At 48.1% G+C, this 22,047-nt stretch overlaps 1 protein-coding gene across 3 annotated transcripts in view; it reads right to left on the reverse strand.

Annotated features, from left to right (window-relative positions):
- The window catches only part of TULP4 (TUB like protein 4), a 202,835-nt gene that overhangs the window by 12,034 nt on the left and 168,754 nt on the right, over positions 1 to 22,047 (reverse strand). For all 3 annotated transcript variants that reach the window (XM_074333760.2, XM_074333761.2, XM_074333762.2), the window contains 6 exons: positions 14,463 to 14,687; positions 13,248 to 13,482; positions 7,240 to 7,384; positions 4,399 to 4,543; positions 3,327 to 3,420; positions 55 to 198 (listed from right to left, as the gene is read on the reverse strand). In XM_074333760.2, the coding sequence (XP_074189861.2) occupies positions 55 to 198; positions 3,327 to 3,420; positions 4,399 to 4,543; positions 7,240 to 7,384; positions 13,248 to 13,482; positions 14,463 to 14,687 (988 nt within the window). The remainder of the gene's footprint in view (positions 1 to 54; positions 199 to 3,326; positions 3,421 to 4,398; positions 4,544 to 7,239; positions 7,385 to 13,247; positions 13,483 to 14,462; positions 14,688 to 22,047) is intronic.

Below are 22,047 nucleotides of genomic sequence, written 5' to 3' on the forward strand. Positions count from 1 at the left end.
ATCACGACCCACTAAGAGAGGGCTCAGGAGAAACTAGGTTACATGTGAACACACCTGGTAAATCATCTTCATCTTCACTGAAAACATTCGGGTTGAAGACAGGTAAGTTAACGTAGTCCATGGAAATCTTCCGAACCTCTGGGAGATAGATGGTCATCTGCCGCGGCTGGAGATGCAGGAGGCTGGTTTTATAGATTACTGGTGGGAGGAGGAAAGATGGTTAGAGAGACGTGAGGAGAGCCAAGAGCCAACAGTCACCAGAGGAGAAACGGGCGGCGGTTTTCCTGCCATCGAAGACAGAGCTGCAGCCCGCCATCCTCGGCACACACACAGCCACCCCAGCCACTGTCTGGGTTCATGAACAAGTTCTCGGTCTAGCCCAGACCCATTGTCAATGGTCTGTCTATAGAACCACACATTTAGAACATTAAAAACCTACCTTAGACTTAAATTCTGTTTTGGAATGAGCTAGGTTATGATAAATGTATTTTGTTAAAACCTCATTTGCAATCAGAAGGATGACTGACTGCAGACAGTTGTGATGACCAGATTGCCAAGCTCAGGGCAACCTCAGGCAACCGCGGGTCTGCTGAGCGCGACGGCCAGGGGAGACGTGACGGGGGGCAGGTGGGATAAAATGCGCCTCCACTCAGGACCGTCCCTGTCTTAACGGACTTCAATTTCCATTTCATGAGCAGTACAGAGATTTATAGGGAACTTCCAAGTGGTTTCTTTAAACCAGCGGTGTCCAAACTTTTTTCAACGTTTTTCGCCAAGGGCCATATGCGGTAAAATACACAGACAGCCGGGCCACTCATTCGAGGTGAAGTATGTATTGCCTCACCTGGTTTATTTAAGTAAACTAAATATATTTTTGGAATTTGCTGCTGGCCAATTAAAAATGGATCCCGGGCCGCAGTTTGGACACCCCTGCTTTAAATGCTAAGGTTTAATTTGATTAACAAAGACATTTTAAGAGAAAGCCTAGATTGCAACTAAAATATTTAGAGAAGACAAAATAAGTTAAAAAATAATAAATCTGCATTTAAGTTTCACAGTAGGTTAAAATCAGGATGAAACTGCCTGTCAACTCTCTTTTATGTTTAATACTCTCTCCTGTGAGGTATGCAGAGATTAATTATTGTTATAATAATAATTATTATTTTTTGTTAAGATAAGCCAAATTCTGTCTCCATAGCTATCACCTTGAATGGCCGGCCTGGAGGCTGACTGGCCAGCATTCCCATGGCACCGCAGGCCTTTGTTTCTGAAGCACCTCTGTAAGGCTGGTGCTTAGATTGGCGAGGGCTGAGATGCCTTTCCAGCCCAGTGGTCATTGCCAGTCTCATTCATGAGTTCACCTCTCTTGCCTACAGAAGAGAGTGTGAATTTTGGCTTAAAAATTCTGGATGGTTCCATACAGCTTATGTACTAATGCATTCAAGTGCTATTCTCTGTTGCTCAGCTTAACAAAGAGAAATAAAATTAAAAATCTCAGGAGGGATTAAAAAATAACATCAGTTGCCTCCAGGGGAAAAAAATGTAGGTGGCTAGGGGTGAGGAAGAGAGAAATTTTACTGTATTATAATCTTTCAAATCTTTTGAATTTATTCCATATTTTAAAAATTAAGAAATGCAAACAATTAAAAATGAAAAAATTACATGGGCCCAATCATGCTACCTGCAGGAAACAAATTATCCAGTGTGTGAACAGCACTCACTTTTTAAATCCACTAGAGCATCAAAGATTGTTCAGTAGGGAGCCATATGTAACATATCTTCCAGAAGCCAAGACTTCATTTCTTTTCTTTAGTAGAATCAAGTGGAAAATTCTTTTAGCGTAACAGATGAATGGTACTAGCCAAAACACTCTTTTTGGTCAATGATTGGGACGTGCTTTCCCTGCAGCCCCACAGAAAGCCTGTGGGAGGGGCATGTGCCTCAGGGGCAGACCCTCTCACCTTAAGGTCCTGGTTGACTTACTCATGGATCTACTCAACATCCAAGGAGTAAGGGCAGAGGAAAAGACCCATTAAGTCCATTCTCACCTTCGTTCCATTTTTTAGTGTTTACTGTACACCAGTGGCTCAGTTCAGCTTAAGGATGTGGGGATAAACATGCCAGGCACAGTGATGGTTAGAACCAACTGTATGTCAGTAGGACACTGCTAAACAACTGAGAAACGGGCTTTGTGGCCATCAGAGAGTTTGCAGGTCATTGAAAATATTCTGAGAGATTTGTCCGCATATGTACAGGGATAGTCTATTGTTATTTCCCAAGTCGGTTTTATGTTTTACTTTCATTCCTCTCACTCTTTGAGCTGACAAACCTCAAAATGAAAAATCCAAATGCAGCACTATTGAATAAGTCTCTGAAGACGCACACTTAGCAATGGGTCTTTTCAAACATCTGAGTTGCAGATGTTTATTTTAAAGGATCTAAGAGTGTCTGAAACAACTCTTATAGGCCAATTCAGAATTTTTAAAAATCATTTCTGTAGGTTACATAGAGCACTTTCAAGATGGGGCTACCAGCCATAGGTGAACCCTACCTGACTAAGCCAGCCTTCCAGAGACGTGCATGCATGTTAAACGATGAGACAGCCTAGCAAGGTGGGGCCAACACAGCTCCTGGCCCACACAGGGATGTGCCCATCAGGATGAAGCTGCTTGGAAAGGGGCCTCCTGCCAGTTCCCTCCTTCCCGTCTCTGAGTTAACCTGACAGCTCAGTGCTGTTCGCTCCATCCGGAGCACAGATGGGGACGGAAATCCTGGGGTCCAGCCCAGCTTTGGACTCCCCTGCTTCCATTTCCCTTACTGTCTCAAACTTTCACAGGTAGGATATTTATCTGTACTTAGAAAGCACATCTGTAGAGACTCGCCACTAAGAGCTGTGCTCACAGCCAGCCAGCTTCTTCTATAGTCTTTAACACTTTCTTTTCGACTTTCTTCAGGAGTTTCTTTTAACTCAGGAACCTAAAGACCCTTGTACCAAACCTGCCCACAGTGAAAGGCCAGAATCAAAATAAAGAGAAACCAGTGAGAGCTCTGATAGAGATCTTGGCTATTTCTGTCATTTTTATAAGTCAGGGCTTATATTAAAAAATGAAAGCTGAAAGCACCACTGGCAAAAACCAATTTGAGCGAGCAATCTGATTTTTGTGAAATCATAGTGCCTGGAGTCAAAGTTTAGAGATAAAATTCATGCTCAGCTTTTGATATCCTAAGAACTCATTTTCTCCTTTAGGCCACTGAAGGTTGAGACAGTTTTTTTCAGTCTGAGTTCCAATTGGGACAGCGGGCAGAGAACAGGACGTGGTTTTTACCTGCACCAAGGTTGGTTGGCAGGAAAGCAGCCAAGCCCACAATCTTAAATTTGGTTCCCCAGATATTAGACGTGACCTGAGCAAGATAGTTGTGCTGTGGGAGAAAAGAAAGGGAAAAAAAATCACAATCGATTTCCATATTGTCTACTGATCACTTATGTAAGAATGTTAACACTTATTCCTTAAAAAGCCACAGGTGTGCACTGCTAGAAATACCACTCCCCACTTTATTCAACCGTTTTGAAGACCAGAAGCTAACTGCAGCCCGCAAGCACCCACTTTCACAGGGCGGCTCCCCAAGCTGAGAACCCTCGGGCTGGGGGTGAGTGGCAGGTGTGTCTGCATGTGTGCAGGTTCAAAAGGCCCCCGAAGGGATCTGTGCACACTTTCCTTCACATCTCCTTTCCCCCAACAGCTGGACTAGAGTGGGTACTGGCTCTGAATCCATTTCTGTCCTCGGTGTTTCTCCTAGAAACATCAGCTACACTGAGACCATCACATCCTAAAACGACCTAATTACCTGTTTTCTCAGTCAAGTTCAAAAGAATTTAAAAAGTTACCACCGTGGCCACGCCATGTGCATGCATGTGTGTGTATACGAGGGCATCACGAAGATGAATAAAATATAGGTCCTCAAAGAGCAGACCCTAATGGAGGAGGTAAGATGTGTAACTGTTTGCAGACAGGGAAGGCACTGAGAAATGTCCTCAGGGAGTTAGTTCTAAACAAGAGGCTTTGCAATGAATGTGGCTGAGCTAGGGAAGCAAGCCTTCATGGCAGAGCTGAAGCGAGGTCTAGAAGCGTGTGGGCTTCCAGTGACCCAGGTGGAGCAAAAGAACAAAGGTGGGAAGAGGCAGGTGTGGCTGTGTTCCCCTGGAGGTGAGGTGGTGTCTGAGGATGTTCTGTGGGACGTAGAGCAGAGGTCACGGGGCCTGCCTGGAGGACAGACAGGGCTCAAGCGTCTACACGGGCGTCTGGAACTGAGGTGACGAGCAGGGGGACCCCATCCAGAACCACGGGGAGAAACGCAGGGCGTGTTGGCGCCTGTGATGGACCCAGAACCCAGACCTACCTGAGTAATGTCTTCAAAGGGAAACTCTCTTCGCGTCAGGCTGGGCGAGCCAATGGACGGCTTGCGCATCGGCAACCGAGGGGACCTGGACATCTCCTGAGCAGCCCGGGACAGCTTGGGAGACTTCCGAGCCTCGATGTTGATTCTGTGCAGAGGAGGCAGGCAGCTCAGGCACCCAGAGCAGGGAAGGCGCGTGCCGCCCTGGCCCCAACGTGCCGCACCCCTGCCACTCTCCTTCGTCGCCCATGGGCGTCACATTCTTAGGAGCCAGGCCCCTTCACTTAATCAAGTCCCTCCTGCCTGCTTTTGCTTTACAAACAGGAGGAAAGCAGGACAGAACTATATACTGAATAATACATATTTGAAAATATAGTGAGACTAGAGCAAGTGATTCATTTGTAAGGAACCCCAGAGAATTAGCTGTCTTTCACTTGCTACTGACTTACAGTAATGTCTAGGTGCCTTCTGCCAGGGTTTTGCAAAATGAGTCCTGGGGACAACGGCAGGTGGGAGGAGTCATTTCTCACCTTACAGCCACAGTGATTTTACAACTCCTAATGCAACCCTTGGGTTTCAACAAATTTATCTAGCATTTCACCACCTGCAATACTGAAATCAAATACTGGTCCTCCGTTCTTCTGTTTATGACACGGGGATACATGTGTTTAATGCCAGTCTGCCTCACAGAGAGTGTTAGAAAAAAGAATATGATAAGATTGATGACAGGCTATGAAAGAGAAGCATTAAGCCTCACCTGTCCTGTGCAAACCTTGATCTCTAGCACTCCCAAAGAATGGGCAGGCAGGGTGGGTAGGTGGTGCTAAGTAGGTTAAAGCTCTGTGAGGGGACGATTAGCCTGGCAGCTGAGAGCAGGGGGATGAGCTACGGGGCTGGCAACATCCAGACACTGAAAAGGACATTTACAGGTGAAGGATTTGGTTACTTATGTATTAAATGTCCTCTCTGCTTAAGTAAGAGGGAAAGCTGGGACACCATAGACGTGTTGGAAAGTTCACAATTTTATTTGCAATTTAACAAGCTTAGAACAAAGATAAAAAAATAAATCAGATTGTTGAAGCAACTGGATATCTATATGGGAAAAAAATGAATGTTCTCCTCTAACTCAAACTCTACACAAAAATTAAGCTGAGGTCTAAGTGTGAAAACTGAAACTATAAAGCTTCTGGAGGAGAACAGAAGAGTGTCGTGACCTTAGGATAGACAAAGATTTCCTAAACGGGGCACAAAAGCACTAACCAAGAGAGAAGAAATTCATATATGTATTAGACTATATGGCAGTCCATATATCTGATACAGGAATCATAGCTAGAATACATAAAGAATCTTACAACTCAGTAAGAGAAAAGCAACTCAATAAAAAATGGGCCAGAGACTTGAACAGACACTTCATAAAAGAAGATGCCCAAATGGCCAATAAACATGTGAAAAGCTGCTCAGCACCATCAATCATTAGAGATATCAGGATTAAACTACAAGGAGATATCACTACACACCCAACAGAATGGGTAAATTATTTGTTTTAATGACATTACAATTGTAGGTGAGAATGAAAGCAGCTGGAACTCTCATACACTACTGGTGGGAATTTAAAACGGTCCAGGCACCTTGGAATACTGTGCGGCAGTTTCTAATAAAGATATATCTTCCCTATGGCCTGCAACTCGCGTTCAGGTACACACCTGCGATGAAGGCGTGCATACGCCCACAGAAGACTTATACAAGAAGATCTATAATGCTTCCTTCATTATAGCTTAGCCCCAAACTGTAAACCACCAACTACCCACCAATTGGTAAATGGAGTAAACAAATTGTAGTATATTCCTTACAATGGCAAAAAAAGAAACCCAAACTATTTACAGATGCAACAACATAAAGGAATATCAAAATCACTGTACTAAGCAAAAAAATGCCTAATAAAAAGAGAGTACATACTATTTGGTTCCATTTATGTGAAAGTCAAGAACAAGCAAAACTAATCTATGGTGACAGAAGTTAGAACAGCGATTACTCTAGGGGGTGGGTATTGAATAGGAGGGGCCCAGGGGAACTTCCCAGGATGATGGAAACGTTTTCCACCTTCAGCTGGGTGGTGAATACACTGGATAACCGACCGCACAAGGAGTTACGTGTCTGAGACCTGGGCAGACCTGCACCTGCGTGGAAATCACACTAAGTTTGCAGGGCGGCACACAATTCTAGAGCTAGAGGGGATCTCAATGAGGACCTGGCCCACCATGAACTTGCAGACAAGGACGTATCCAGGTCAGCCTCTGTCCATTAATACAGCCCATGGGGTGGCAGAGCCACCAGAGAAGGTGGAGTTTCTTATCTGCAACACCAAGGCCCCTCCATCTACTCTGCACTTTTTGCCACTCTTTAACACAAACCTTTAGGATCTTGGGTTTTTTCCTCCCAATAATAACATTATAGGCATTCAATTGGCATTCTCTTCACACATTACATTCACTTGAGACCTTTTTCTTACTTTTCTCAAACTGGAAAAAAAACCAAGAAAGCCAGGGAGTTTGGGTCACCCCACCATCAGTGCTGACCCCTAGAAAAGTTCTAGGGTTCAGAAAATTTCCTAGTGGGTGTCATTTTCTGTCCTGAAGAAAGAACAAAGGAAAGCTGTCACCACTGCAGGCCGACCTTCCAGATGAAAGGTGGGGATGCCCTCTGGCCTCGCTCTCCTGGTGTTGGTTTTACTGAGATTCCACTGGGGGCACAACACACACACACACACACACACACACACACACACACACACACACACCTCCAGAGGCACAAAAGAGGGGGCACGCCCCTGAAGACGGACATCACCTTGGGAGTTTGGGTGACTTGCTCGCTCGGGAGATTTTGGGCGACTTCTTGGCCGCCCAGTCATCACTCAGTTCGATGTCACTGGAGTCCGAGCAGTTGCAGCTGTCGGTCACGGCAGAAATCAAGCTGTTTCCATAGAGCTCATCTGTAAGACACCACCAGCAAGTCTCAGGGAGGCGGTATCACTTAGGTCTTAACAGAAATTATCACTAGATACTAAGGGACACACAGACTGGACAGGCCATCCTTTGGAGCCTAGAGGTGAAATAGAAAGAAGCGCTGTTTTCCTTTTACATTTGGATGCTATGACATTTTCTAAGCAAACGCAGGCAATTACTTCCACTGTTATCAAAATGCGCATGGTATTTTAATGCCTGTGGTGTGTACAAATAGCCCCAAACTGAAACCAGAATGGCTGCGCTGTGCCTCATGACACACCAGGCATCCACCTGGGTTCCAACGGGCTTTGGGGCTGCCCAGAACCCCAGTGAGGGGCTTGCTGACTCCTGGACTCCCCCAACAACCTGCTTCTGACCTGGGGCCTGGGAGGGCCCCGTGGGTTCCCAGCCTGCTCCAGACTGGAGACCTGACAGAGCCGCTTATGTCTGGCTTGTAGAACAGTCTGCTGGAACTGCCACAGGTTCCCGTGGGCACTTGGCTACCCTGCAATGGCTCCAAGGAGACCTGTGCAGTAGGGCTTTTGGGGGTAGCTCTGGGTTCTGCAGAGGGTGCCTGTAGCAAAGCTGCTCAGGATAACTCTGCAAACTGGCCATCAGGCAGAAGCTCAGAGGCCCCAAGGCAGAAGGCAGTGTGCCCAGAGGTGGGGTCGCCACAGAACTACAAAGCCGGCCACGATCACATCCCACGCCCTCCTGGAAATGCCTTCTCCGCTGCCTTTCCCACACCCCTCCCATCCCTTCACTACCCAAACCCCTGCCTTGCCCCACCCCCAGGTCTGCCCTCCCTGGAAGTACCCCATTCGTCAAAATCACTTTGCTTTATGCCCCCGAGGCGCCAAAGAACCGTGCCAGGTAATAAAAATGCTGAATCATTCAATCCTGATGAAATAATTTATAGAACTACAGGAGGAGAGTGGTTTTACCGTTCAAAGCGGCTGTTTACATTTGAAAGGATGAGTCTGTTAATCCAGTCTCTAAATTTCTGCACATATGGAGGTGACATCTGTGGACAGGGATCTCTCTGAGGCCACTGGGGGCAGTGCAGAACTGCTTGGCACGCAACGAGGAAGGAGGCTGGCTGACGCCCAGCCTGTTCCTGCATCAGCTTTTCTTAAACCACTTGCTGAATCTGAATGCACGACTCGTGAATCCTGCAAGCTACAGTGCTGTGCCTGAGTCCAATCAAACAAAAAGGCTTAACTCACGCCCCGCGCCGCGCTTCACATTATTTAATTTAGGAGTCACTGGATGAGAGGAAGTTTGGCTACGCTCCCACATGCACGTAAGCCCACAGAATGCTCTCCTGTGCTTGTTCACAAGCACAGAGCCGTCCGCCGACCTGAGGAAATTCAGTGAGGCGTCGTCCACTCACCTCCTGCCTCACTTGTTACTGCCAGGACTACGATTCTGCAAGTGCTCCCTGCCATACACGCCACCGCTTCTTTCCTTTACTCACGCAGCGTCCGTTCGGGCTGCTATACCCAAGTACCACGGATGGGTGGCTTCCAAACAACAGGACTTGATTTCACACAGTTCTGGAGGCTGGGAGTCAGGCCAGGGAGCGGGCGTGGTGGGGCTCTGGTCACAACCCTCTTTGGGTGGCAGACTGCTGATTTCTCACCGTGTCCACACATGGCAGAAAGGGCTGGGGATCCTTCTGGAGCCCCTTTCATAAGGCACCACCCTCATGACCTAACCACGCCCCAAAGTCACACCCTAACACGGTCACAAGCGTTCACTGCTACTTTCTGGTCTGTCCCCCCTCAAACTCTTGTCCTCATGTGCAAATTCCACCCCAACAGCCCCAAAGTCAACTCATTCCAGCATCAACAGTCACATCTAAGTACCATTTAACCGTCTAAATCAGACATGGGTCAGACGCGAGACAATACATGCTGAGGCAAAAGTCCTCTCCAGTTGTGAACCTGTGAAACCAGGAAAGTGATGTGCTTCAAAGAGACAGTGGCGGTGGCACAGCCTTGGATAGACAGTCCCGTTTCAAAAGGAGAAACAGGAGAGAAGCAGGCAGGTCCCAAGCAAGTACAAAACCTAGTAAGGCAAACTCCATGAGTTCTGAGGCTTCAGAATAATCCTTTGGTTCAATAATCTGCCTTCTAGGCCCACTGAGGCAGCAGTGTCACCCCCATGGCTCAAGGTGGGGGTCCCCGCAGCTCTGCTGGGCTAGTTGTTGCCCTTAAGGCTTGGGGCAGAGGCTGTCCAGCCTGTTGAAACCAAGGCAATGGCCTTGGTGACCTCTGAACTGCCGCTGGGGTCACTTTTCCCTCTTGAAGAACGGTGCGTTCCTAATCAAATAGCTCTCTCATCCTATCCTGTCAAATCCCTGATGTCCAACAGCCTTGCTTCATCTTGTCCCGTATGGAGAGGTGAGAATTTCCCAAATCTTCATGTTCTGGTTCCTTTTTGCTGAGCATTCCTTCTTCAATTCATCTCTCTCTTTTCTCATTTCACTATAAGCAGTCAGGAGAAAACAAGCTACTCTTTCAGGACCACTTAGAAATCTCCTCAGTTAAATATCCAATTTCACTGGCTTGTGTGTTTTATCTTCCATAAAACCCTAGAACACAGGGCAGCCAAGTTCTGTGCTGCTTTATAACAGGGACCACTTTCCTCTAGTTTCCAGTAACATCTCCCTCATTTCTGTCTGAGACCTCACCAGAAATTGTTCTGGCACCCATGTTTCTGGCAGGTACCTCAAAATTCTTCTAGCCTCTACCCATAACCTAGTTCAAAAGCTGCTTCTATATATTTAGGTATTTGTTACAGCAGCACCTTACTTCCCAGTACTACAATCTGTATTATCCAGGGGATTCTCTAGAGAAACAACCAATAGGAGATAAATGTAACACACACACACACACACACACGGTGGAGGAGGGGGAGAGGGAGATTGTCATGTTTCTGAATGTTAGAGACCTTGACTTAATGTTAGGTCTCTGAATGTTAGGTCTCAGAGACCTTGATTTACAGACAGAGCCATGTGTGCAAGGAAACAACAAAATGTCTGTTGGCCTGCACCTGCAGACAAGAGCCAAACTTGCGATAACAGAAAAGTCACAAAACAGCAACTGGCTTGCAGGCAGCCAGCGTTTTCTGTTCAAACAATGCTACCCTGTCAGCACAGCCCCTATAAAACCCTCCTCACCGCCTTCTTCTGGGCTGCAAGTCTCCTTTAGACATGCAGCCTGGGCTGCAGCCATCGTTTGCTCAGCCTGATAAACATTTGTCTCTTACAGTAAAAACTTTCTTAACTTGCCTGACCATGTGCGTTCCTTTACCGGCCGACTTATCAGAGATTATAAGGAATCAGCTCATTAGATACTGGAGTCTGAGAAGCCCCAAGGTCAGGGGCCAGCATGCCTGGGTTCTGGGCTTGCAGACATAAGCCAAGTACTCACATGGCCTTTTCGTAGTGTGTGTGAGGACATCTCTTCCTTTTCTTAGAAGGCCGTCCATCCTACTGCATTAGGACCCTACCCTTATGACCTCATTTAACCTTAATTACCTCCTGAAAGTTCTGTCTTCAAATACAGTCACACTGGGAGGTTAGGGCTTCAACTTGTGAATTTGGGGGCGGGGAACAACATTCAGTCCACAGCAAACTCTGGCTAAAGATTCCTTTTGACAATTTGTAGATTTTTACTAAAACAACAACAACAACAAAACGATTGGGACAAATGCTACCTGTTATGAAAGTATACACAGGTAATTGTGAGGAACATCTCTGACAAGCACTTGGAGAACGCTGACAACAGTGGAGCACAAACGTCAGACCATCACCTGGGCATCCACAAATCGCAGATTTCTCAGCCTTGCTCCAGCCCGGCTGAACCAATGTGAGGGGCAAGCCTGGAGCCTCCCAGGTGACCTCTAGGGAGGTGGTCCAATGAGAAAGTCCTGGATTCTCAGTCAGGAATCTTTTCCTTCTCTGAACCAGTTTACATATACCACTAGGTTGGTAATTAGTTGTATTCTGCCTTGTGGCATGTCTTAAGGTTTATTTAAATCTTGACTATTCCACTGAACTTCCCAAGTGCTAAGCTGCCTCACCACCCAAAACTGACTCTAAGCCCCACGACAGCAGGGACATCGGCCATTGCTTCACAGCGTCAGGCGACTCAAGGGCCGCGCACAAAGCAGGCACTGAATACATACTGTTGGTTTGCTTTACGTTTTCATGCTTTTAGTTACAAAAAGAAAACATCTCATTCCCTAAAAGACTGTCAGCAGTGGAGTCAGTCTGTGTTTGGTACGATGCGACAACGTGAACACGAAGGAGACGCGGGTGGACGGCGGCCAGGCCAGGCTCCCGTCAAGCCCGGGCTGGGGGAGGCTGCACCCCTCCTGCTTCTTCTGCCCCCCTGGGGACAGAAGCAAGCCCTTCACGTAAGTTCCCTTCAACACGTAACGTGAGCATAGGTTTAGGAACACTGTATACACGGAGGAGCCTTAGAGACAACAGCACTGGACGAGAAGGAATGACGTGCGCTCCGGTTCAGTACCTTCCACACACATCCCCCCACCCCTTCAATCATTTCTAATTGTCAATGGCTCCTTCCTCTAAAACCTCATTTTCCTTCTAAGTTAACGTCCACTGCTCTCCTGGTTTTCTCACTTTGCCTTCCTTGCTGCTGAACCCTCCCTCTCCCTCCTTTCCGCCTGCCCCCCCCAGCCAGCCCCCAGTTCCTCAACTCCCTCTCCCTGCTCCTGGTACTAGGTCACAACATGAGGCAAAGCACAAGCCCAATGCACTGTGACATTGTAAGAACTCTGGGCATGCCACACTCACAGTGGCTCCAGGGGCATAACGAGGCGCACAGGCCACTCTAACGGAAGTTGGGATGTGGAAAGGACAAGCTTGAAACTAATGAAAACACACTTAATTCAACTCATGCTGTTTCAAGGTCAGGTGTCTGCCAGGCACGGGCTATACAAAGGTGACTCAGTTCCCTCTATCAGGCCCTAAGGATTCGGGGGCAGACAGCATCCTGACACGAGCACTGCGTGTTCCTTGGGACACCAGCAGCTGAGTGACAGATGACAGGCACAGAGGACAGTGCAGCTCCCTCTGCTGTTAGAGCCGGAGAACAGCACAGGGGCGGCAGAACGCTTGAGCGGGCAGGTACCGCTGACGGGGGGCACGCAGGCCGCCACAGTCACTGGCTGAGGACACTGGGCGTGCATACTTGGCACACACAAAACGAACACAGTCCTTCCTATTGGAGCTCACAGAACAGTCACAGGGACAGGAGAGCAGTGAGCACCTGGAATATATCAGGAGAGGAGCGGGGTTCTAGAAGGCAGGTGTGCTCACCGTGCCCAAATCTCTATGGATGAGCAAGGACTCTTCCTTGGTCATCAGCTACGACGCAGTTGACAGTGTATTAATTAGTGAGGAGTGGGAGCAAGGCTGTAGCAGGAGGCTGAGGAGTAGGCGGAAGGCTTGAAAAGGTTAGTTCTGTCACCTCGCTATTATGTTCAGGGTGTCTCGGTACATTGAGCCCCTCAATGAATCCTTATCAACTGAAAGAGGGCTCTGTCGCTCCCAGAGGCCTGTGCCAGCTTGCCCTGACCGAGGCCAAAGCTTCCTGTACCCCACAGTCCCAACCACACAAAGCCTCACGAATGCTGTTAAAAACCCATCAGAAAACACAGAGAACCATTAACCGCAGGAGGATTTTGGAACTGGAGCAGCTTGGAGGATGTCCCACGCTAGCCCGCACGGGCTCACATCCTAGGACCAGGCATTTTCTTTGAGGGTTGTCCGGAACCCCCGAGAACGAGGTTGCAGCCCCCGTGGCGCGGGCCCACCTGCTTTGCTGTCCGTGCGCGGGTCCATGATGACGAACTCGGGCCGCAGCTTGCTGACGCGCCGTCCCTTGAGGATGGGTACGAGCCCGCCCAGGTACTCCAGGTAGAGCGTGTAGCAAGGGCCGCCCACCTCCGGGTCATCCTCCGTACGCTTCATGGTGCAGTGCAGACGCTCGTTGCCGGCCGAGGGGTAGCTGACAAAGTCTCGCATGTTGTTGGGGTCTGGAATGGGGGGCTGGAAGCAGCATGGAAGGAAAGAAGTGTGGGTCACCGGTGACTCTGACAGAGCACTGCCTGGCAGCATGGGGAGGGGATCTACGTGGCGTGGAACAGTGATTCGTAACCCTGGGAGCACGTCAGAATCTCCTGGAGCTTTTAAACAACCACCTAAGCCAGGATCCCACCTCCAACAATGACATGGGAATCTCCGGGGGTGGCCTGGGCATGTGGATTTTCTAAAAACGTCCCAGGGGGTTACTGTGTAGCCAGGGTTGAGAGTCACTGGTGCAGAAAAAAGACTGCAAAGCAACTTGAAAAATATCACAGCAGATTCAGAAACTCTGGTGTTTCAGGGAAAAAGTAACCAACTAGTTAATCTAATACTTAGAAGCAGAGATAGAACACAAAAAAGAGAATACAGAGAAGACCCTAAGGTTGGGGGAAACCCACACTCGGACAGCACCTGACAGACACAATCCACACACCACCACTGAAAACAGAGTGGTCTTCGCATTACAATCAGTACAAAGACGGCTGACAATGAGGGGTGAAGGCTGGGGGCGGGGGTGGGGGTCACCCCTGCTTGGCACAGTGGGGGCGATGGTGGCCCAAGGATTACACTGGGTTCCACCCTGACCATTCCTGTAACTAGTTATTGAGCAAGTTACTCAATGTCTAAGGACGTGTTTCCTGCTTCCTCAAGTGGGAATAATGGCAGCATCTGTCAGAAAGTCAGGACTGAATAAGAGAGTGGTCAGCAGGCTCCGATACTGCTGTTGTCATGAGAAAGCTGACGTCCCTCACACGAGGTGACTCTCCTGTGGACACTAAAAATGACGTATGAGTGGAAGAGCGTGGCAGAATTCTGTGGGGCCACACCCCTTCCCCACCCAGACACGTGACTTCTGTGCCCCTGCTCGGGGTTTCCTGCCCGCCTTCCCTGTCTCTGCATCCTCTCTGCGTGGGAGGGAGGAGGGGCAGGGCGGAGGACTGTACCTTGATGGTGGGGATGAAGGCAGTGGAGAGGTAGGAGCAGAGGCGAGGGGGCAGGCTCAGCTTGCTGACGTCCTTGTCTTCTCGCAGGGCGCTGGCAATCGCCTGCTGGCAGAGCAGCTGCAGGCTGGACACCCGGTGCTCCACTCGGACCACGTACAGGGCCGGGCCTGACGCCATCAGCAGCCTGGAGTCCCGGTGGCCCCAGCAGATGGAGATGATGGGACGCTGCCGGGAAGTGAAGGGAGACGACGCGTAAGCTTTCACTCTTATAAGCAAAGAGATCACGCATGCTTGTCTCAAGCAAAATAAACTGACCCAATAGTTTTTGGGAATACTGGTTTTAAAAGGTACAGTAGAGAACATTAAACACTACATTATGGAAATTCAGCATTTTCATTGAAAAGTAGTTAGAGCCTCAGGCCAGGGCACAAAGAGAACATTGGCATAGTTTTACGAAGTTTTCTTACAGGTATTATCTCATTTAATTGGGTGCCATAAAACCTATCTTAGCCTGTGTGACGATGCTTCTTCCAGAAGACACAATTGGCTTGGGGTACAGTAATCCATATCCTTACTGAAGCTCGGGTTATCTGGATCCCCAAATAACCAGCGGTGGTTCCCATGACTTGGGCAGGTGGTGAGGAGGTAGACCAGATGCCCCTTCCCTTTTGTCCTGACAGGGAACACGTCAGAGTCAAATCCACGCGGGATCTGGGGCAGGAGCTGTGTGGCCTGGGGACTTCCATAACCCCTGCGAGTCTCCTACTTTCCCACGAGTAAAGTGGGAGCTGTGAGCTTAAAGGAGATAAAGGTGGAAAAGTGCTTGTGGGGCTCCTCACAGGCCAGAACGCACAGATGTTAATTCACTGTTGTTCTCAGCCGTCCTGGAGCTGAGGGGGCAGACAGAAAGTAAGAAGCTATCTGGAAGGGGGCGAGACAGGAGAACCTGGCTTCAGGGGTGGACTTTCTCGGGGTCTATGGCCACCATTGCCTTTGAAAAGGCCGGCTGACACCCAAACGTGCAAGTGAGAAACTGCCTGTACCGGAATCCCCAAGCTCAGGGGAGCCATCCGAGTAAGAGCAGGCAAGAAAGAAGAGGAGGTGGAGGGCTGTGCTGGAGAAGTGGCGAGAGAATCTGTTCATTCCGATCCAGACAGACGGAGTTCTAATTTAATGAGGTCTTGAGGGGTTTCAAAGATCAGAAGTGGGGATACCCGATCTTTTATATGAATGACAGGCAGGAACAGAATTTTCACAACACTTTAGTGACAAACATCAAGATCAAAAGAACATGAAGACACTTGCTTAAAACAGCCTCCAGGGTCAGCTAATCCTGGTTTCAACTGCAACACAAACTGCTGGGCTGAAGATAATTCAGCTTCCATTTCCATCACAGTGAGTCTGGGCAGCCGCTGGGTCGGACCGCAGCCCCTGGAGGGGGACCATGGAGCCTGGAACGTAAGTCTGGGGGCATCCAGAGTGCTTCCAAGATGGGCCTCCTTCAAGGAGGACCCCAAACAGAGTTCAGACCCCGTAGAGGGGCCTGACTACTCACTGCCGCAGATGGCAGATGCCACATAAATACACACAGAAAACGTTCTTTGGTATCACCAACCCCCACAGCACAGGGGTTCTACCAGTACCAAAATCATGATTAATCTTAAAGCTCTACAACCCGCACCACCCCCAACCCTGAGCCTCCTAAGATAATATTTATGACCTAGAGCTCAAGTAATGAAGAACAGTTTTCAATGAGCACAACCTGACTGGTTGGAACTGTTCGCCAAAATACCAGACACTTCTCTCCTCCAATTGCCCGTTCCTTCTGGATTCCTCTACCTGACATGCCAATGGTTACAGTGCAGGCACTACACACATTTCTCCTCGCCTCCATCTACTTCTGCTTTCCCTAGTAACTGCCTCTGTGTATAGTTGATTACAGGTTTGGGGAGAGTTCTATATAAAATTATCATTGTGATAAGTACGTTATCTCTCATATCTTTGTACAAAGGAACTTAAACCAGGTATACAGACTTTCAAACTGGATAAAAATCCTCTGTTACCTTTATATGTATAATCACTATCCATCAAAGCAGAAAGGACAATCGTGTCTTCAGAACTTGCTACGTTCCAACAGCGTTCCAACAGCACACTAGGCCACCTTAATGTGCACGTTCATTACCTCATTTAATCCCCTCAAATCTCCCAACAGGTGCCCGCATTCCCATTTAATGAGGAGGAAGGGAAGCTGAGAGGCTGAGTGACCCAGCTACAGACAGTAGCCGGGCAGCTCAGATTCTCACCCCTCCTCCCGCGGCTCCACGCTGGTGCTCATGTTGCTGCCTCTCTCAAGGGTCAGTATAGTGACACAACCTCGTAAAGAATGTGTGATTTCCCACTAAAAAATTTAACTGTCCATCGCAAGTAAAGTAATAAACCCAAAACCTCCGCTCAGTTCTCGCCTAATCCTTTTGGTCAAGGCTATCTTGCTCAGAAACGAAACAGAACCACCTGTCAGTAGAAGAGGCAAACAGACGGGAGGAGGAGCAGGCTGCAGAAAGAGCAAGTGCACGATGGCTGGGATGATTCATTATGGCAGGAAAGGATCTGCAGGTCATGTGGGCCACACACGGAGAGAAACGACCACGCAGCACTGCTAGGGGGGCACGGCAGGCACATCTCACAGGCAAGGAAGGCTGTGACCCCACACCAGGCAGTGCATCCACAAGGACAACAGTCCCAGTGAGGAGCAGTGAGAGGACCAAGGCCCGAGAGCTAGGACCCGGCAGAGAAGAGCTGAACTTCTTCCCTGGGGAAGAGAGGCCGACAGGGTCTCCAAGGAAGACCTGTCACCTGGCGCCAGGTTCCCAGGAAATCCCTTCTTCTAAGAGCAGGGCAAGAATACATAGTGAAGCATTCTGGAGGGCAGCATTCCCTTCCTTGCTCAAGCCAGTGATAGTTTATTCCAGCACGAGGCAGGGGAGGGTACTATACTCATTCCATTTAGTTTTTATAGCATATACTCCCCGTACGACAGTAAAGTATAAAATAAGCACTGGTACCTTTGCCATCATTTTTAAGGCTGTATTAGAAAAACAAGGAAGCACTCACAACGAGAGTGGCCCCTCTCGTTGGCAGATTCTGAGGTATCTCTGATGTGGGGAAACTGGTTACTGTAATGCCTGCTGCGTCCGAGGCTGGGACGGGCCGCGACCCCCCCAGGGACCCCTACTCCTGTCAGCCTGGAAAGTCCTTTCGTGTGGGATCGAATGCACAGCACGGTGAGTCCAGCCCACAGGCTGTACTACAGACTGGCAAGCTGCTGAGAGGAGAGCTTACGTTTTCTCACCACAAAGAAGGAACAGTAGTTGTGTGATGTGAGCTGATGGAGGTGTGAGGTCACCTCTGGTGGTAATGGTGTTGCAAGAGAGAACTGTACCAGCTCCACACATTGTACACCTTAAACTTCATGTTAAATGTCAATATAGCTCAATAAAGTTGGAAAGAGAGAGAGAGAGAGAGAGAGAGAGAGAGAGAGAGAGAGAGAGAGAGAGAGAGAGAGAGAGGAAGAAAGAATAAAATTCTCACACACGGACGGACACATGCAAGTCCATTTATTCCACGTCATTGTACTTTTTCAGAGTCTCATTTTCTGTTGGTGCTCATTTTCCTGCGCGTTTACTGATACCCTGGCCTCCAACGGCCTGGCTACAATACGTTCTGTTGCTGTGGAAATTCGAACAGGAGTCAAAGTGCCCGTGCGGGTGGCTGCAGATGCGGGGGTGGGGCTTTTCCCAGCCATTCCTGCTGCCCGGTCCTCTGGGACTGCGGTCTGCGTGCCCGCAGGCCTCACACCGGCCTCCCTGGGCCGCCCACTTCCAGGGAGCAGCTGCCACGGAAGAGAAAGGCAGCAAGTGTTCCAGCCCAGTAAGCCGGGGAGCACTCGGGGACACACAAACCCAGCTCCCACAGGTGCTGTCTGCCAGGGGAAAACTCAGGGGTACATCGGTGCACTTTAATCTCTTTCCCAAATGCCATGAAATGACAATTTCTAGGATTGATGGCCGGAAATGGCAAGTTGGTAACATTCAAATCGTCATTTGTGCAGGGAAGTTCACGTATCTTACACATCCAAACCGGAGGCAAGAGTGAAGCTAGCAAGCTGCCTTTCAGAAGTGTCGGTGAGGCGGCAAGGCAGCACTTTGGCGAGTGGTGGACGGTGAGCGGCCTCGCTGGGCCGGACGGGTGAGGGGGTCACGCTCAGAGACGCCACTGGTTCGGGTGCAATAAAGCGAGTGCGCAATAAAGCGAGTTGACACCTGTTGCTGGTGGAGAGCCTTGCCTTGAATTTTGTAAAAAGCGCAACATCTACAAAGGTCCATAAAGCGAAGCGCAGTAGAACGAGGCATGCCTCCATGGTCAAGTGTCCTCTCCAGCATCTCCCTGTGTCGATGCCCCGTGCTCAGCCATTTAAAAGGGGTGCAGGTGAGTTCGCTCACGTTAGCCCCTGCCACAGCACGGTGGAATGCAACCGTCAACCGCTGGCTTCTACTCCTATGGCACACACGCTAAGTACCTCCTAACCTTATCTCCTGCCACTGTGTGATACCGGCCATGCATCCGTCCAATCATTTATTCATCTACTGAGCTGTCCGTCCATCATTCAGTAAATATCTGTAAACTGACATACACTCTGGTTGCAGACTGACACTGTTAAGGTAACGCCTGCCCTCGTGGAGCTGTCGTCCTGAGGCGGGAGGGGGAGAGAGAGAAAGAGCTTAGTATCTCAGCACGGAATACTTGACAGTGTGAGGTGATAAAAATGCTGTGAAGTAAAAACAGAGCAGAGTAAGGGGCAAGAAAGAGCAAGGGAGTCGTTTTAGACAGAGGAGGAGGCAGCCTCAGCGGAGGCCGGACTGAGATGATGGAGCCCATTTACTTTTCTAATTGGAATTGAAAGCTTCCTCACTCTATTACTACTTTTTGTATGTACAGCAGTGAGTTGGACGGAGTCTTCTAAAAATTTAAGTGGAATAAAAACCAGGTGTCTTTTCTATAACTAAGATAAGCTATTCAAGCAGGATTAAAGTTAAGAGACAACAACAGGGTCAAAGAGCCAGAAAAGCCAGAAAATTGGCCCGAGAGAGAAAACGAGGCCGTCCAAGCGCAGGTCCTGCCGTGAGGGCCCCGGGCTGAGGACACTAGGTGGCCCACTGGGGAGTCTCATCGCTGTGGAGGTCCCCGCAGCCCGGCCCTCCTTCCTGTGAGGAATGCGGTGAGCTATGCCTCAGAGGACATGCACTGCAAATGTCTAACCGCCCCTAGTAAAGGCGATGTTTAATTTGCACAAGCATATGCAAAGAAGGAAAACTTTCTAGAATAATTCACTTTTAAACAGGCTAAGCTGGTGACTGGTCACCAGCAAACTTTGTTGGTTGGCGCCATGGACAGTTTTGAATATTAAGTTATAGTGACTCAGCCACCAGCTAAGTCATGCAATAAAAGCTAGCTCAGGATTCAGTCACCCACATCTCAGTTTTAAAGAACACACCATTTTGTACTTTGTAAGCAGATAACCAGAAAGGGTTTTCTCATCTATTTACAACAAACAACTGGAAAAGCTCACTTATAATTGAAACTTATAGAATATAAGGTGACCCCTCCCTTTTGCATTTGATTTTGATTTTAATGCAAAAAAAGTTCATAAAGCTAAAACGAAACAAAGCAACCAACCAACCCACCAACCAGCAACCCAGACCCAAATTACTGAGGCCTGCAAACTTCAGTCTGTAGCACTAACTCTGAAAATCTGTTGTTAGGTTACCAGATATGCAATTATACATAGACGGTCCCAGATAATAGCTAATGAGATAAATTACAGGATTTTCAATTACAACAGGTAGGAAAGAAAGGAAAATAAATTATAATGTAGTTCCTTATAAGAGCTTCTGCCACAGGCATGGCTATTATGAGTAAATCACGAGAATCAATTTTAAAGCCGAGGCTGGGCAAGTTTATGCCTGGCAACGGTTTTGTACGGAATAACCTACAATCTAATTAACTTGGAAATAAATTAGCCAATCTCAACTGCATTAAATTCTTTTTATAAACAGTTCAATAAATTGCCTAACTTCCTTCCTGCTATAAAAATGCCCCTGCCTTTGCACTCCTTGAATAGCATAGCACAGATAAATGTGATTTTCGAATCATTCTAGACAGGAGTTAAGTTGGTGCTATATATAATTAATATTGTACTTAATTTTTAATAGCATCATTCTTTAACTTTTTGAGGCACTTTTTTGCAATGGTTGAAATGGACCCTCAAATGAAAAAAAAAGAATCAATAATTTATTAAAATGTTGAGACACTATATGGCTAGTTTTACCCAAAGGAAGTTCAGCCAAGCCCCTCTCTTATCCCTGAGCCCCAGATAGTTTAAATTCAAGACCCGTGTTACTTTCATGTGACAGCTGATGAGAACTTTTGCAGTGGCTAAGGCCACCGAGCCTCTTACATTCTTGGCACAGTGAAGATCAGAAATATGAAGAAAACATGGTCTTAGACGTCAAGAAAGTAAGACAAGTAGACAGAAAAGTGTAACAGATGCCAGAGCATTAAGCACCCTGAGGGTTTCTAGAGAAGAAGCATCGAAATCGCTGGGTGTGTAGAGAAAAGAATGTGCCCTGGCATTAAGGATGGATTTCCCCAGCTGAGATGGCGGGGAAAGCGCGTTTCCTGTAGAGGGAACAGAGCGCTGCCAGGAAGGGTGTCCTGAGTCACACAGAATAGCGGGCAATGCTGAATGTTCTTGTGTGTTTCAGCACTTCAATTCACAAGCAATCTCGTAGACACAAAAACCTTATTAACTCAGAAAGGGCTGAAAATTCCCACCCTCTCCTTCTTGTTTTCCAGTTAGGTTAGGGATACAAAGCTGGAATGAGATTTGATTCAAAAGGACTCATAGCCCACTGGTTCAAATAACCAACAGAAAGAACTAAAGAGAGCATCTATTGACAACTGTTCATCTATTAATCCACTGACAATTATTTCCTGAGCACCTACTGTGTTCCAGGCAATGCACTGGCATTAGGGTCACAATTATAAACAAGGTCATCTCTCCTTCAATCCCAAATCTGCAGGGACTCCATGTTTTTTGCCACGCATCTTGGCCTCATAAACATGGGCCAAGACCTCCACTTGACCCCACTTTCTGTCTTCCCTGGTTCGCCTCATCACTCAGAACTATTTCACTTCTAAAACAGGAATCGGAATTTCCTACCCAGCCACAACTCCCCATCCTGTCATTATCACTTCCTCTGGAACATGCCTTAGCGTGACTCCACACTTCCCAGTCCCAAGTCCTAAAGTATCTACGCACCTAGGCTACCTGGGTGCCTGTTTCCATGACACCCCTAGTTCCCTCTATTTTTTGTCTCTCTGCTGCATTTACCTTTCCAATTTCTAATTGTAGGCAATCTGTACCACCTCTGCCTCTAGGGATTAGAGAGAAGGCATGGACAGTAGTGAGTCACTTTAAAATCACACTGTCCAGCTTTGGCTGGGACTTAATTTCCATTATCTTGAA

Source organism: Rhinolophus sinicus, chromosome 2 (assembly GCF_057876585.1).
Source record: "Rhinolophus sinicus isolate RSI-liver-muscle chromosome 2, RSI-T2T, whole genome shotgun sequence".
In the NCBI taxonomy this organism is placed as follows: Eukaryota; Metazoa; Chordata; class Mammalia; order Chiroptera; family Rhinolophidae; genus Rhinolophus; species Rhinolophus sinicus.